Source organism: Anopheles arabiensis, chromosome 2 (assembly GCF_016920715.1).
Source record: "Anopheles arabiensis isolate DONGOLA chromosome 2, AaraD3, whole genome shotgun sequence".
Taxonomy (NCBI): domain Eukaryota; kingdom Metazoa; phylum Arthropoda; class Insecta; order Diptera; family Culicidae; genus Anopheles; species Anopheles arabiensis.
Window position 1 is genome coordinate 77970803 of NC_053517.1, and position 17403 is coordinate 77988205.

Consider the following 17403-nt stretch of genomic DNA (forward strand, 5'->3'; position numbering starts at 1 on the left):
GATCATCGATGCCATGAATCATTATCAGCGATATAAAAGCTCATTATTATTTATAATGTATAGCTACAGACGATAGTTTTATATTCAAAAGAAGTTCACCTATCGAGTTTTGATGCAAAAAATCCTTAATCATGAAAAATTTATTGCATTTATTTATTTATTTATTTATTTATTTATAAAATGTTATGCTAATATATGGAACAAATAAATATTAATAAAAAAAACACTAAGAAAACCTCATTCATCCCCCCGAAAACTAAAACTCATAGGTTCGATAAGCAAAATATTGTTGCATCGAAAGCCACAACAGCACATACCGCAGAGACAGAAAACATTTACTCGTTGCCCTTTTTTCTACCTCGAGCATGGGAATTATTCTTTCCAACACTTTGCCTCATATCCACACAACATCGTGGTACGAGTGAACATTGCTACCGCCGCCGGTGGTACCTCTAGTGCCATGCAAAACCCTCCAAGTCCCGGAAACGTGACAAAATGGAAAAGCGTCGTATTGTCTAGCGTCAATTGATTTGATGTTTGCCACGAGGCTCAACGTTAGGTGCCACTTCTTCCCAGCACACGCTCACCGCTGGGAGAGGAGATATCAATACCGATAGTGCGATATTGCACCGTACCGTACCGGCTTCCGGCAAAGCAATGCAATTCATATAACACCCACCTTCCCACCTTATGCATGCGGTGAACTGGAGGTACTGCTGAACTTCCAACAACCAAGGGAACCGCTTTTCAATCGAACTGATGCACTTTTTTGAGCACCGAACTGCAGATGGATGCACGTGTCTCGCGGGGGTGTAGTTATTGGAATGTTTGCCGTAAAGTGAAGCGAATGGAGAGGAAACACATTTTACTCACTGAAGGTATGGATATGCGGAGGAGCGGGGATCTATCAGGAATGTGATAAATTAAAATGCACTCATTCCTCTCTTCGAATATTCTACTCAACGAAAGCTTTTTAAATTAGAGTTGCATAACTGCGATATTATGTTTCATAACTACAATTCAGCTTCTGATGAAATAAAATGAGCTATAAAGCTGCTTTAAAAGCGTTCCACAAGTCGCAATTAAGCAGTCCGCTCGGTCTAGCATCGGTAAAGTGATAAAGTAAATTAGTGCAAGCACCATTAATCAAATCAAGCTCTTGTAAACATGCAGCTTGCTGCACTTTCACCACTCCTTCTCAAAGCGTTGGAATGTGTCTGTAGAATGAATCGTTTCCAGTCGTTTGCTTCGGACGAAATTTATTACCACTGCAGCCACACAAAGCTCGACGCAGTGCCATAAATCGTTGTATTCTAACCAACCGGACGATAAATGATTACTTGGACAAGCAATGGGCGTCGCAAATGTAAAGAGCCGTCAAGATTAGGTGGTTGAAGGGAAGCATATTACGAGCAAATTATCTTCCTCGCTTTTAATGTGATGCCTTTCCTGTAATTTCTTTTAATTTGCAATGAGGAAAGACAAGAAAAAAGTTGTACAATACAACAACACTCTTTTTCGTTTCAAACTTTGTTTTTGCGTCTAGCAGTATGCTTGCTATCTCCCAGATTTTTATGATAGCTGTTCTGGAAATGGTTTTTTTACCCGTAAAAAATACCCGCATTGTACCGATGATCTTTTCCACTGTTCTTTGCCATTTCTTTTTCCTTATCTCGTGCCGTCAAAGTTTAAACTTCCCTGTCTGCAAAAGCAAGGAACAAAAGTTTCAAAAGTTTTTTTCGCCTTGCTGCGAGTCAAACCATACTAAAACAGATCAAACCCATCGTGCAAACGGAAAGCACATCCGCTCGTGGACCTCCGACAGCATGGGCAAGTATTTTCTTCTGGATTCCGAGAAGAAATTATTATCATGTTCATTTCGTACACAAAACTCTTCGCGACTGACTCAACAGGGACTGGACGGACGAACCGGATAGCCGGTTGGAGTTGGACGTAAAGAAGAGGCTGCTACACAAACAGCACCCGAGCAGCTGCGCAAACGCCCTGTCTGGACAGAAGTTATATAAAATTGTTTCATATCCACCGCTGCACTGGAAGCTAAGAGACGAACGATGTGAAGGTACCGATTGCTGCACTGCACCGGAAGTGAACAGAGCGCGCAAGTGTGTGCGGGGAACCTAGCATATATTTTGAAGTAAGTTCTTGGCCTCACGAGATAATGCTTGTCTCGTTGTAGCTAATGGAAAGGTGGAGGTGAAATATCTTGAGCGCGTCTGTTCGCTTCCTGTCTTTGGCGTATCCCGCCGAAGGACAACCAAACATCATGAGCGCGTGTATATGTATTAGTGGTTTCTTTGTACATTATTGATGGTTTTTTGAAGTTTTGCGTCGGTGTAGTTTATTTGGCCGGAGCAGCGCAAACTTTGCCGTTCACCAAATTTGATGGTTGTGGGAAATCATTTAAGCCGAAACCATTACGGTTCGGTTGGTTTTAATTTTGCTTAATACCGGACCATGCCGGGTTGCTGTTGTTTGGGCTATCAGTTTTCGACCAACAATGGTGGCCCGAAGAGACCGGGCACTGAAGATGGCAGTAAAGTTTTGTGCCTTGCTGAATTAAATCAGAATACGGTTCAGCGAAGCGGGGGCGTAAGTGAGAAGAAACCTTGATTTGGAATGTAATTTGCGCGGTGTGTGGCCTTCGAATTGAGGTTCTTTTGTACGAGGGCGATGTGACAGGTTCATGTAATCAAGCACCCGTATCCTTCGCTCTCTCTCTCTGTCTTCTCCCGGCCACACCAACGGCAAATATGAAAATCAAATTAATATTCTTCCCCACGCTACGCAACGATTTCGTTGTAACAGACGCGAACCGCGATTCGAGATCGTAAGTGACTCGAGGCGACAGCCCGAGGAGACCCGAGAAACCTGAAGCACAACAAAAACAGCGAGACGACAAGCTTCGGTTTCAAATTGGACTGAAACACGCAAACCGACACGTTTCGTTCCTGCGGCATGGCCGTCAAACCGTCGTTAAGGCGTACGATGTGCCTGTGTTTAAGGTGTTCCGGCACTACGGGATGGCTCCTGCTGCGCTCTCTCGCCGCAGGCACCGAACGAGTTTGATACGGCCAACCCTTTATGGTACCACATTAAAAGGTAATTTATGCGCCAGATTGCGTTTTGCCCCGTGGCTAAGGTGGCGATGGTCATGAAAAGGATATTAGCTGGTCGGTTTCTTTGATGTGTCGTCTCCTGGTGGGAACAGGAACGCTTCGAAGACAAGAACGGCAAAGCAGTACGAACAAACGATAAGGAGATTTCCTTCACAAAATAGTGTGATCGTTTCTTTCAATCATTTTGAAAGACGATAAACTCTTTTTTTATTCAAGAAGAACGGACCAAAAACGCCGTATTGCTTAAGGCGATAAACTCTTCTAACAATGCAAAAAATGAAATAATCAATTAACTCATTAATTAGCATTTCAGATAGTGGTTGAAATTATTGGAACATTTTTCAAAGCAATAAAGATTAAAAAAATGGTTATTGTAAATTATGATTTACATTTTTTTACCAGCACCAATCATAGTTCATAACCTTCCCATCCTCTAAACAAAAATCAAACGAAAATATCATATATTTGGCAGTATGTTACCAGAATGTTTTTTGCCTTGAATACATCAATATTTGGATATTAAAAAGCCTTTTTCAGCTTCTGAACCATCTATTTTATTATTCTATTCATCGCAAACTCCTATTGCAATACCAATTTCCTAGAGTTACGCGAATAATGCGCTTCGGAGACATTTGTGTAACTCAGATTTTTGCGTATGTCAAATATCAAGTTTTCAACCAAAATGTAGTTGAATATTCGTTTTTTTTAAATAAGGGAGTAAGAACGGTTCAATAGTTAATAAATAATTATTTTTGAATACATGTATGCACCTCATTACTTATCTAATTCAATCCGTGTAGATTAACGTATTAATCGGTTATTTATGTCTTTTTAGCGTTTTTAAACATTTGGCAATAATGCAATTTATTTTTCACTTAACAATTGCTGGAGAAATTTGTATCGATTTGACATACGAACTGTCAAAATTTTTAATTCGCGTAGCTCGGGGAAAGACTGTAATTCAATTACTGGTAAAACTGCCAATAATAAAATATTTTTAATATTGGTACCGCGTATATGTATAGCGGGTCGTTACATCCGGGTAACTTTTCGATTACAGTTGACCGTGCAACCGGCCAAATCGAAACAATTTCTCGCCGTGAAGCGTGAAAAAGTAGATAAAATTAACATGGCTGACACATTTCAAGCCTAAATCTATGTACCCAGCCGTTATCCTGTGTGGTAATGCGATGTAATACCAAAATTTTCACGCGCCCACACATGGCGTGAACACATTCGTCGAGAAACAGATTGTTTTGTATCGACTTATGTATCGTTTGTTTTGTATCGAGTGTCATCGATGTTTTCTTCACAGCGCGACGCCATTTGGTGGAATTTCTGGTTGCACGGTGAGATAATTCATTCGATTACTCACAAATATAGTCTGTTGCATGGGTATCCGCAAAGAAAATATTAGAAAAAACAAGGAGTGTTGTTAAGGAAATGCATAAGGAGAAAGAAAGAGGTTTACACTTTAAATTGATGATGCGAATAAATAAAAATAAATAACTTAAGCATGAAGTCAAAATCTATACCTCAGAAAATACCAACAGAATACGAAACTAACATGATTTTTTTAATATTGTTAAATTTGATCGGTCTAAAATTGGTAAGATAGAACAGTTTTTTTTTATTTTGCGGTTGAAAATCTTTTTGAAAGCTGCTCAATAATTCATCTGGAGGGCCATTAAACACGGGGATTGTTATTATACACGCTAAATTAAGGTAAAACTCTTTTAACCCCGTAAAATGTCAAATTAATAGAGCGTTGGTCATTGCGTGCAATGAAAGAGCTAATTTACACTTCATTTTCCTTTCACTCAGTTTTTGTATTCAATTTAAACGATTTTTTTTAAATACCGGTTATATGTGCTATTTTAATTTCGTTTATCAATACGTAATAACAGACCGTAATTGAACATCATACTGTGAAAGATACATATTAATTGAATGCATACCAACGTAACCCCTTTCACAGTCAATTTGATCCTTTTCGAACCAAAGGCGCGTCATATCTTCGTTACCGAACATTGCGGTGGCGTAGGAAAACGGCTTACATTACGTAATCCAATCTAAAGTACGTCCGAATGCATCTCAACTTTATGGTGCTCCAGGGCTAGAGAAACGGCGCAATGCCAGAGGGAGATAGTAATAAAGCATCATCCCATGCAGCAACGATGGGATGGCACCGCCATGCTCTAGCACAAAAGGAAGGTATAAATTTCCCTTCCCTTAAAAGTTACACCCATGATCTAGTTTTACAATCTACCGTGGTGTGTTACGGGGAGAGTAAAAAAAGGCATCTACAAAAAATACTTCGAGAAACAAAACAGCTTTTCAACACTTTTTGCAAACACCAGCAAAAGACGGCCACACGCGCTAGATCGAAAGTGTGAAAGAGGACCATTTTCACACCTTCACCTTTTTTTCTATTTCGATGAACGGCCGTGTGTGTGATGCACAGGTTCCCGAACCCCTCTCGTTCACTGACACGAAATGATCTCATCCATCAACGCACAGCGCAACACCGGTTGGCAACACCGTCGCCGCCCGTTGTCGCTGTGGGAGCAGCGCTACCTTCCGGTGCAAACATTCACCGTTCGCGTGCGTTCGGTACGGGACCGGGCGCAGGGAGAGTTTTGTTATTTTTCCACCATTTCACTTCAATTATTTCCTCCAAAATCAACACCATCCAACCAATCAGCGCGGCGGAACAAAAAAAAAACAAAAACGAAGCAAAGAGGATGGTAGCAAAATAGCGGCGGACACACGCGCTTACCTCGGATCTCCGAAAGGTTGATGAAGTTTTGACTCATTGTGTTCACGTTTCCACTACCAGCGGTGCACAGACGAACGCGGATTCACAGCGAGCAACAGGGAGGTAAGTTTGCCAGTGAGTTACGCGCTGTTGCCGTCTGCTCGTGAGGGTCTGCTCACGCAACCAACTGCTAGCCTGGGCTCACGTGAGCTCGCGTTTGTATTGGGGTTTGTTGGATGCGCACGGCGAGGGAGCGAACCTTACGCGTCCTCCTACCGAGCCCAACCTCGGAAGGAAGCAGATGAAGGTGGTGCGAGGCTTTTGGGATGCTCGGGTTAAGGTAGGCCTTACGCGGGAAGCACTTGACACTTTTGTACGAGCACTTGGAACCGGAACAGGAACGGATGGACAGGAAGATGGAGCTATGGTGTGTGCGGGTATGGAAGGGATAACCAACACTTTCTAAACCTTTTTCACTCTCTCTCTCTCTGTACACACACACATACACTCGCACTGGTTCGCGCGTACAGAGACGGCCTAACCACGCTCACTGTTACGACGGATAGCCGCGGACGATGCGAAGGGATGCCGATGGATGGACGAAAGCAGCAGCATCCTCGAAAGCACGAGGACAGAGAAGGGGCTAAACGTGGAGGAAGAAGACACTGAGGGCTACAACAATCGCACAATTTCACTGATCAGTAGGTGTTGTGGGGGGGAAGGGGTAGTGGTAGTGACATGGTAAGGGTAGGGAGAGAGCAAGTTCGATGGCTTTCAAAGGGACAATCGCTGGCTTTGTAGTGTTTGCTAACGCACTGTCTCTTTTACTCATTTACATTTGCCCTCGCGGGTGCCATTGTAGAGGCCACAGAAAGGACGTGATTAAGAGGAACAGAGACAGAGAGGGAGAGGGGATTATGGAAGAAAATGGTGAAAAATTGAGTGTTTCTGAGGAAACCATCACAGAATGTAAGTAGAGTGTAAACAAGTGTAGCTCAACAGTTCAGCCCGAGCAGAGTGTTTTTGGAGTTCCTTGTATTCATGTATTCAAGTTCCTTGAGCTACTGTTTACACCGGCTCAAGTGTTTTCTAAATCTTAAGTGTTTGTTCACCCTTTTTAACTTCGAATAAACACTTGCTATTTGTGTTCGTTTTGTTAAAGTCAACCGAAAACATAAATATTTGATAGACTTGGGAGACTAAGGTGATTGAAAAAGTCATTATTATCCTACTTATTCGCCTTCATTGCACCACATTTTCTTCGGCACGACCACGAACGATAGAAGCGGGGTGGAAAAAAGGCAAATACAATAATAAATCAATGACAGCTGGAAGCTGTTTTCGTTTTGCTCGATAAGCTCAATAAACAAACACAAAACGAACTTCAATCGAAAACCATCACTCACACACACACACGCGCGCGCTGGCTTAACTGACTGACATACACATCGCACGAGCTACAGGACGCTATCGAATTCTCGGTCTCGATTTCACATTTTGCCATTTCACCTTTCACCAACCCCTGCCCCACATTCGTTCACAAAGGCACGGCACGGTTCCCTTTTGGCCTTAAAACCCCACACACCCAGCCTGAAAAAAGAACGGACCTGAATAAAGGGGGCCGCACGCACCGATGCTGCTCGCGGGAGTTTGTTTTTGTTTTGGCTCGAACGCCTCCGTAACACAACAACGTGCCGTCACCGTGATGTCCTGGAACGTTTCACGTGCCACGTCGCCGTGAGACGGGACGCAAAAGGGAAGGGAGAGGGAAGCACGATAAGGCAAGCCTGTTTTCAACCACGTGGCCTCTCGCTGGGTTTGCTGCTCGCTTTTGTGGTTGAAAATTCGTCTGTATCGCTCGGGCATGGTTTTGTGTGTGTGTGGGGTGGGGGGCGGTTTTGTTTCTTTGGTAGACTGAGAGGCATTTTTTGGAACGCAGCAATGTTTAAATTCTCCGAATGGTTGGTTTTTGTTTCTAGCACAAAAACCTTCACTTCGGTCGAATGCGAACACGAATATATTGCGTAGTCACTTGAACACTTGAAGCGAAGCGGTCTTGGGAACGTCTCTTTCTTCCATGTCTGCTTTGCAGACTACTTCATCGAAATTGCACACAGCTGGTACGGAAGTGTGGCAGCTTCCCGTTTCGTGCGATTATCCAACGAGTGTACGATTACGCGTCGCGTGTATGCGTTTCAGTCTTCAGTTTCCAACACAGTAAGCACAGTGAAAACCACTCCAACCTATTTCTATGTATTTCTGCCTTTATGTGTGTGTATGTCTGTGGATTGTTGGATGGGGATAACTAGTCGGCTTGCTTTCGAGCCTTACATATGCACAACACTACTATTCCGTGAACCGGGCTTTGGTGGGTATCGGGTGACCTACATTTGACAAGATCTAGAGAAAAACTGACGCGCCGTTCGGGTTTGCGAGGTCGCCACACCGTCGGAGTTGCATTCCGATGCGAAAAATCTCTCGCGGAAAACCGCCCTAACACGCTCGCCTACACTCTCCCGGACCTGCTATGAGTTGCTCTCGTTCGCTCAGCTTTGTTACGCTTCTCACAAAATCGACAAGTTTTCCCGTGTTGGAGAACGAACCACTAAGCTGTTGGGTCCTTTAAGGGGGTTAAATCTCTCCCGCGAATCGTTTGGTGGGGACAAATAAACAGAGAGTGGTTCGTGGAAAGAGCACGAATGAACGAAGCAACGAGAGAGAGAGATAGAGAAAAAAATTGCTCCAGTAGTAAAATATGATGTACCGTTGCTTGCGATTGTAGAAAAAATACTGACAAGCCAGAAGTTGTATAAGGAGAAGCAGCAAGGGCACGAATGTGAAATAAGACAAGGATAACTGAACTGTGCATAGAGTAAACTCTGCTTTAAAGCAGAGCAGAAAGAGAGGCAGATACATGGATAAGAGGTTTTTATAGCAAGCATACCAACAAACACATACACAAAAAAAGTGGAAACCAATAACTAACTCTTCGAAGCAAAACATGAATAATGCGTTGTTTGGCGTGAGCGATGCGCAAAAGGTTTTTCTTTTTCTTCTAGGTCGTTGGGTTTTGGGGCGAGGTGTGCTCCTTGGATTGTCAGCATCAGACGCTTCCTCGCTCGCCCACTTTCCACGTGTTCGGAGGACGGAAATATTCCGTATAGTTTCCTCAGGCAATGGTGCGAGCAGCTAATGTGTTCATTTGCTACGGCAGCTTTGGGGTGGTGTAGAATCACTTTTTAATATCGTCGTATATGCGCACTTAAAAACGAGACAAACGCTGGACGTTAAATTCGTTTGATGATTTACGGGCTACCGCCTTTTGCAATTAACAGCTGCTTAATTTTGCACTCTTGGAAATAATTTAAGTAAGAATGGGGGTTTAGTGGGTAGTTTGGTTTTCTAATGCCATTTTGAAGAATTCTCGAGACTAAGCTGAGAATTTTTCGTTTTTTTCATTTCATTTAAAAAAACTGGGTATTTTTAGAACTCCAAACTTGCCTCAATATCTTTCCCGAGACATACAGTGTTGTGACTTATATCATGGTAGAATTAACGCTTCAGTTGTTGAACTTGCTTATAAAAGTTTGGAATTATTTCAGTTGCAGTTCTCTTCGTCAATTGAAACACGTCGTACTCTTTATACTTTCAATGATCCTCTTCTATCCTGTTTCAGGTTGTTTAACAACTTTTACTATCTCTTTGATTTCGACTCCTCTCTTAACTTTTTCCGTAACCGTTTTCTTTTTTTCTAATTTTCTTTAATTCTTCTTTGTTTTCTTTTCCTCTTTTTTTTAGTTTATGGTAGTCTCTATGCTCTACCTGTGTTTTTTATTATTTATTTTTTGCTAGGTAAGGACTAAGTATTTCATGAATGATATTGTTTATTTGTTAGTTATTACTAACAATTAGATTTAAGTCTGCATTATTTTGCCTTGATGACGGATATTGAATTTAATAAATGAAGTTAAATGAAAACTGCTGATATAAAAAATTGTTTAAAGTGGAGTTTCATAAGATTTCAAAGCATTTTTTTCTTGTTTCAAATCTGTCTGATCTGATTTTTGCACAGCATTTGTTAATTATTTATTTTTTGTGGTATTTTACTGTATCTAAAAGCATCATGCTTTGATGCGGAATAAAATGAGTTTACAAAAAGACGCATAAAAAATAATTCAATATTCAATAAAGCAAGCGTAACTACACAACGTGGTGTACACGTGGCACAATTAAACGTTAAACGTTCGGTGTTTTCCATAGTGCCATATTGCAGGCAATCGCAACTGATGTTCGTGTTCGTCCTCAAACATGCGATTGAAGAAAGCAAAAACCTACATAAAAAATAGGGCCATTCACCGAGCCGTCACGCAAGTGGCTGGCATGTTTTCGATGTCGTTCGTTCGCTTACTCTTTCTCTGCCTTTCTCACCCACACGCAGACACACACACACAATCCCTTGAACAGCGTTTCATTAAAGGCTAATCGTGTTGTTCAACACCGGGCATAAGAGTTACCTAAATTGTCGTACACGAGCACCGGGAGCAAATGGGGAAGAACAGCAGCCACTCTTATCCTAAACCGGTTCTTCTCACCTTTATGCATAAATAAAGCGACTATTATGTTATGCTCCGTTTTTCTTCCACTTTAACAACAAACTTCCTCTCCCTTTCACTACCGCCCCTGCGCCAGCAAAGATTGGAGCACAAAAAAGTGCAAAAAGGAAAAGAAAAAACCAGAACAGGGCCAGACAAATCGTCATGTGCTGGTTAAAGACACCGCGTGAAAGGGAAAAGAAGAAAACGAAATCTTGCAGACAAAAACACAGCACGAAACATCAAGCCCACAGGAACAAAGGAACACACGATAAAGCGTCGGTGGGAAAACACATTTTTCGAAACGGAGTTTCCCGGGAGCAAAACGTCACGTTGGTGGGAAACGGGGCACTGCACTTGTGAGTGAACCGATTTAACCGGTAAGCGCCAAAGAGAAACATTCACGTGAAGGCCCTCGAGGGGTGTGTGTGTGTGTGTTTGCAACACTTTCTACTGTGAGACAGGGGTGCGGTAGAGCTTTCTCAGCCGTGGGAAATGGTAAAAAGCTGTCAGGTGGAAGAAGAAACCATGGGCAAACCGGGGGCCGCCGACCAACAAACGCTGTTGACAACGGTTTGGCACTGAACGGATGCCGGTCGCATTTTCACACATCCTTTTCCGAGAAAGGTCGCTCGGCAAAGAGAAAGGGATACATATCGTACGCGTCATTGTACATGGGTGGTTGTATGTGTTTGCAAGTGGCCGAAACAAAATAGCAACTGTCTGTCTGCAGGGGCTTCCATTTTCCATTTGTCTGGGTTAGCTTTCTGTGTGGTGTGGGCAGATATTGCGTTGCTAATCCCTTTAAATGAGCAACGACGTAAAAGCGTCAGCTACGAATCGAACCAGGGATTCCCCATTGTGTCCCACGAAAGGAAAGGAGGGAAACGGAAGCAAAAGTTTTCGTAACCAGCCAACCTGTTCAGATGCAGAAAAGGGTACCTTCAATCAATTAAGAGAAATGGCAAACAATGTATCACTTACAGAAATTATCCGTTAATCGTTACCTCAGCGCCGTATGCACGGCATTGTCCCCCTTCACTAAACTGACAGGAATCGTTACTTACCTAGAAAGGAAAAAAAGGGAAAGCGGATCAGTATTATTTTGCTGAAAAGGGTCACACGACGAAACATTTAATGCGATGGTTGGGAGGTGCCGGTAGTAAATGATCCTTTCCTAAGTGCATTGTCATGTTTGTTGGTGAGGATGAGAATTTAAAGTTCAGTCTGATAAGTGCTGACGGGTTTGATTGAAGAAGGAAGCGTATTTATCGTATTGGTAAAAATAATACTAGTCATTAAGCCATTTTTAAATGATATTTTTGTCTATTTTGTTTATCGTAATGCTTGTAGTGCTTGCAGTACGCAAGTTACGTAACGCGTTAGCATCTTGTTTTTTTTTCATTCAAATTTGTTACGAGACACTAGGCGCCTCCATCGTAAAATGTGTACCGCGGTTTGGCCGTGGCCGAGGAAAACTCATGTTTGAATTCCACAGCATCAAACAACACGCCCAACCAGGGTTTGCATCGTTTCACTCAAGATAATCAAATAAGGGAAGTGTGCATTATTTCTCGAAACATAAAATATTATTTGTTGCTCGTCGCCCCGAAAGCCATCACCGGCAGGCAGCGGGACGTTTGAATGTGTCGTTTTTATTCTTTTTTTTACCCCAACCTCTACCAATACTCTTGCCATGGCACATTTCGGCACACAAAGCACCATCACGGATGGGTATGTACGCCCAGGCAAACGAGCTCTACTGCTGGCTGGTTGGCTCGTTGCCAATCCCAAAGACATGCGGCGAAAGATCAGCTCGCTCTAAAAACCCGCTCCGCTCGCCTTGTGCTTCCTGCCGGCTGTGCTTGCCTTTTTTTCTCCATCCTGGCAAGGGTTCCCTTCTGAATGCAGTCGAATTCGGTTGCTTTCCCGTTTCTTCCGCACCTACCCACTTTGCTCGACGGTTGTGGCAAAAATTATTGTCAACAGCTGTGCGTTCGACTTAATGCTGTTTGCTCTGACAATCGGTCATTCGACAAATGGGCGACTCGGTGAAGTGGAACCGTTCCCTCCCTTTCCTTTGCTTGTTTGTTTGCTTTTTTCGCAGGGAAAAGTGTGAGCAGGGTTGAAAGTGGTGAAGGTTTTTCTATCGTTTTTTTCTGTCGCTGTTGCTGTGACATTCACCAGGATGAGAATATTTTGTTGCTCACATCCGACACACCGTGGAAGGTGTGCTCGAACGTTCGAAATGGAATTTTGATTACCAGAGAGCTGTAAAACCGACTCCCGGTGTGAGAATGGTCTTGTTGTAGAATGTGTCACATTGAATTTGTGTATTCCATCGCCCGTTTTCAGATGAACACAGTGTTGCGTTTGCCAGCGCCAGTCCGTGTGCATCAGCCGCGGCTAACGGATATGGAACAGAATACAATCATGGAAAACGGAAAGTTTTCCCCTCGTTTCCAAATTGTATCATACACCGTAAAATAACAAGCACGTGAACTTTTCCTCTAACGATGTAGCTAACACATAGGAAAAGTAAACTAAAGTGAGTTCAACAAAAATCAATTATAAATCACAAGTCTGTTACCATTCCACTTCAGCACGCAGGGACATGAACGCAGGCCAACTTTTACCAACAAAAAAAAAAACAGGTAAAATAAATTCCGCCAGCGTACCACAATGTGTAACAATAAACAAAAGGGGCAATCGTTTACGGCTCGCACGAATCGTGTCCAGCTCACGCACCACTGACCGATGATTGATCGGGCAATCGGGGTGAACTGTGTGTCGTTACTATTCGCTCCTCGCTTTGGACCGTGTATGACTGACGGCGGGTAAATGAATGGGCCCGTTTTTCCACCGTATGTATTCTGAGTATTACGCACGACGGGTACGAGGATTGATGCTAATTGCGTGGTGGCACCGTGGCCTTCGATGGGTTTCTGCAGTACCACACGAAAACAGCGTCGTTAGCTTGTACTGTACATTTCCTTTCCAGTTCGTAATAATTCCATAAGGTGCTGATTTATGGGGCGAGCAATAAGTTATCAAAGCGTAGTGCATGTCTACAATGTTCTTGTTTTTTTTTAATTATTGTGCATACAAAGGAGTGGAACCGGTTGGTTGATTAGATCACTTGATCATGGCCTTTTTTTTGCACGAAGACAAATGGTTGGAGTAATGTGTTATTTGTAATAGCTTAAAGAAAGACAAATATACAACAAAATTTAAAATAACGCGTGTCTAACAGTCGAGACGAGCGGTGGTTTCAGGTACAATTAAATGTCATAGTATTTTTTCCATTATTTTCCTTTTTGGAATGCATCTTCCGAAATTTGCTCTCGACTTAATTGCGATTATATTATGTTTTCTTTTATGCTACAAAAGATGTTTATGTAGTTATTAATCAATGACTTTTTTTACCAATTAAAGAAAAAAACATTGATTTGAATCTGTCAAAAACGTTTTATTCTGAGACAGAAAGGGTCTATTAATCTTCGTTAATTGTCCCCTTCTGACGCGCTTATATAACATATACAAGGACCTACAAATCATTTTTCCTGTTAAATAAACAACCTTCTCTTCTCTTCTTAAAAAAAGTCTTCTTATTAATTACAATCGTATTTTTTAAAAACTTCGTAGTCTACCACTTGATCGCACTTCTGCTGTTGTTGTTGTTAACAGTATTAACCAAATTAATGTTATGATTTACTAGAGTTTAAGGATTTTACTGCATCATAAACATAATCTTTTTTTACATCTTTTTTTACACGATTTATTGGTTCGTTCCCATCGGTTTTTGGTGGGTTCCCATATTTTTTTGGTGCGTTCCCAAGATTTTTTGGCCGTTTCCCAGAATTTGTTAGTCCAATTGTATTGATATCCAATCGGAAAATATCATTAAATTATGGGAACGAACCAAAAATCTATGGGAACTGACCAATACATCGTGGGAAACTTTGTAAGTAATAGAAACATGTATGGATCCGTTTTGTTTTTTTTTTGTTTTTTTTTGCAAAATTTTGCCAACCGATACTGTGCCGGTACTGTGTAGTAGTAAAATTGGACAGTGTAGCTTACACCAGCTGACGTGGGGTCAAGTGTTAGACAGCGATGTCTATTCAAAAAGACGATTATAATAAACAAGAGGATAAGAGAAGATTGGTACACCGTGTAAATTAGACGCAAAATTATAAGTATGGAGGAAGAATTGATCGATCTTTTCAACTTTAATTAAGATAAAGTTTGTTATCACTTCATTCCATTGTTTGATTGTTTATTTAATTCAGTCAATGGTTCATAAGATTTATATGGTGTCCTTTCTGTACACATATCAATACAATCGTCGGTTTATTGATATTTCTTGTTCTACCATTCATACCAACTATTTTTAAATTGTTAAGCCACAATTTCATGAGACTGACCCTTCCATTCTTCCATTAAAATAATAACCAATTTGAAACATGATTTCTGCCGAATGTTTCTATTCTTAAATTTTGTTCAATTTGACAATCAAATCAATCAAATTGTAGTTAACATGCATCTTTTTATTTGAATTAAAAATGAACATGACGTCTTCTAAGTTTGATGTTTTTAATACTATGTAAAATCACTCTTTAAACTCTTCAAATACTGTTCTAGTGATACACTTGTCGTTTCTCTTTTTACGCACTAAAGCGAGCTTAATAGCCCTTGAGTGTGGCACTGGTGTCGCGTGCGCTCTGCACAGTTTTAATTTACTCACACGAAAAAGCAAACCAAAACAAAAAAACGACGCAAAACCCCACCATCATAAAAGGTAATCCTCGCCCAAAGCCTCTCGAGCGTTACCGTTAACGTACACTAGTGATGGTAATAAATGATTACGCCGATTATCATTATTGCTATTGTGATTGCCGGGCCGGGATCCTTCGTGACTGGGTCGCATAAGTCCGGCCTGGCGGGCCGAAAGCGTGCGTTGGAATGTACGGCCCGAGCGCAGGCAGTGGTGGCCGGAGGTGCGAAACATAAAAACGTGAAGGATTGACAAAGTCCTGGGTCAGCAATCACAACTACACCCGGTAACAAAGGGGAACCCCAAAGCCCACAACCGCTCGGCTTCTCGTTGTGGCTTTGCCCCCTTTCTGCGTTCCCTTTTCCTTCGCAACCCGACACAATCACACTCACACACACAGAAACATTCACACGCTCGTAATGGTCCGTCGCCATGTTTGGTCACCGGTGCTGTCGCTTCATAAATTATTCATAGCGACCAAAGCTCAACAAACAGCGCAAAGTGCTGACACGCTCCTCACTTGTCTCCCTTCCCGCTTGTTTTTTTCCGGTGACCGGTGGATGGATTGCACCAAACAAACGGAAATTGTGTTTGTACCTGCGTGTGTGTGTGTGTTTTTGTGTCTCCACTACAGTTCCGTTACACCGGCACCGGTTGAAAGGCTCCCGGTGGTCCGGCGGCTCCGATGGAAGGACACAAATTTTCCGGCTTTCCGGATCGGTTTCGTGACCAGTTGCAGCAACTCTATGGGGTGGCCAAAGGTTATGTTTTTTTTTGCCTCACGTTTGTGACCACCACCACCACCATCACATTAACGTGAAAGACCGGATGGATGACCGAAACAAAAAAGGAAAAAAACGGCTGCCTAAATTCATCAGCCAGCAGCCCTACACCGTTAATGCGGAACGACAGGGCGGTCGGGCTGGCTGGCTGGGGCATGAATTATTAAATCGGTATTTCGGAGAAATCACAGAAATTAGCTTCCCTGCCACCCGTTCCAGCGAACATCCCCTTTGTGTAACCGCTACCGTGTGGGGTTGGTAAGTACGCGAAGGCATTAGCAAAGGCATGATAATTCGGCTGCGTGCGATTAGGAAATAATTCCCCACCCCGAGGCGGGACCGAAACAAAGTTTGCCTTCTCACCTCGAGCGTGTCAAGCTTTTAGCACGTCCGTGAAGCGCTGGGCGACGGATTTTTATTCCGAAAGTATGCGTTTGCCGGTCGTGATTATCGGGTTTATTATTTCTTGCGGCGAGCGCCGGAGGTTAGGGAAAGTTTGATTCTGTTTGTGTGTGTGGAAAAAGGTTGATGGACCTATTAGCAGAAGTAAAAGAGAGTACGAGTGAAACGATTGCCTTGTTTTACTATCAACAATCAGAATCTACAATGTGCTTTTCGCAAGATTTAGCCAATTGAGAGAAGATCACGTATTTGAAGGACGGATTTGACTAATTGAGTGCAGTTAATATTCTATCTAACATCTTTTGTAAGCACAATTGTTCTTTTTGAGCTCATGAACCCTATCCCACAAACACAAGACGATTGCAGAAGCGAAAGTTGTGAGAAATAATCGTTAATTAGGTAATAAATGTATGTTAATTAGGTAATAAAGTTTAAAGACATTTGACATTATTTTTGCGGAAACAAAATCCATGCCAGCTTCACGTACTTAATTGTGATAATCACAGGTGATGCTCAAACAGTTGGTGTAATCAATACATGCTTGGTGACATTTTAGCAACAAACGCTTAAACGGTCACATTGTGCCGATTTGTTTTTACTGTGATCAGTTCTGCAAAATGTCACTGACATAGTCATGACAAATTCCGACTAAAACAAAATAATGTCAGCGTCACGAGCTCTAATGAGCGATAAGACTCAAACAGTGGGTACAACCATCTCATGCTTGGTGACATTTTGAGAACTCTTGATCAGTCAGTTGGTCATTTTCACATTTTCTGTTGGTGATCATCACGATAATTATGGGAGATATGCGTTCCGTGCTAGTGGTCCCAAGCACCTGAATGAGCATGCTTTCTCGCCCAAATGATTTATCATTCTACCCAACAGACGATCACAGCGAACAGAGCGAGATAGCATGCTCATATTGTTGCTTAGCACCACTCGTCAAGTATGT

The 17403-nt window shown here is 42.2% G+C and overlaps 1 protein-coding gene across 9 annotated transcripts in view; it reads right to left on the bottom strand.

Annotated features, from left to right (window-relative positions):
* LOC120895625 (calcium-binding protein E63-1) overlaps positions 1-17403 on the bottom strand; it is a 77679-nt gene that overhangs the window by 39904 nt on the left and 20372 nt on the right. Inside the window, exons 1-2 of one of the 9 annotated variants that reach the window (XM_040299192.1) lie at positions 8227-8321; positions 5917-6538 (exon numbers count right to left, since the gene is read on the bottom strand). The exons of 7 other annotated variants lie outside the window; for them this stretch is intronic. In XM_040299192.1, the coding sequence (XP_040155126.1) occupies positions 5917-5953 (37 nt within the window). In that variant the 5' untranslated portion in view covers positions 5954-6538; positions 8227-8321. Of the gene's footprint in view, positions 1-5916; positions 6568-8226; positions 8322-17403 lie in introns of those variants that run through there. One more of the 9 variants, XM_040299199.1, reaches the window with a different exon arrangement.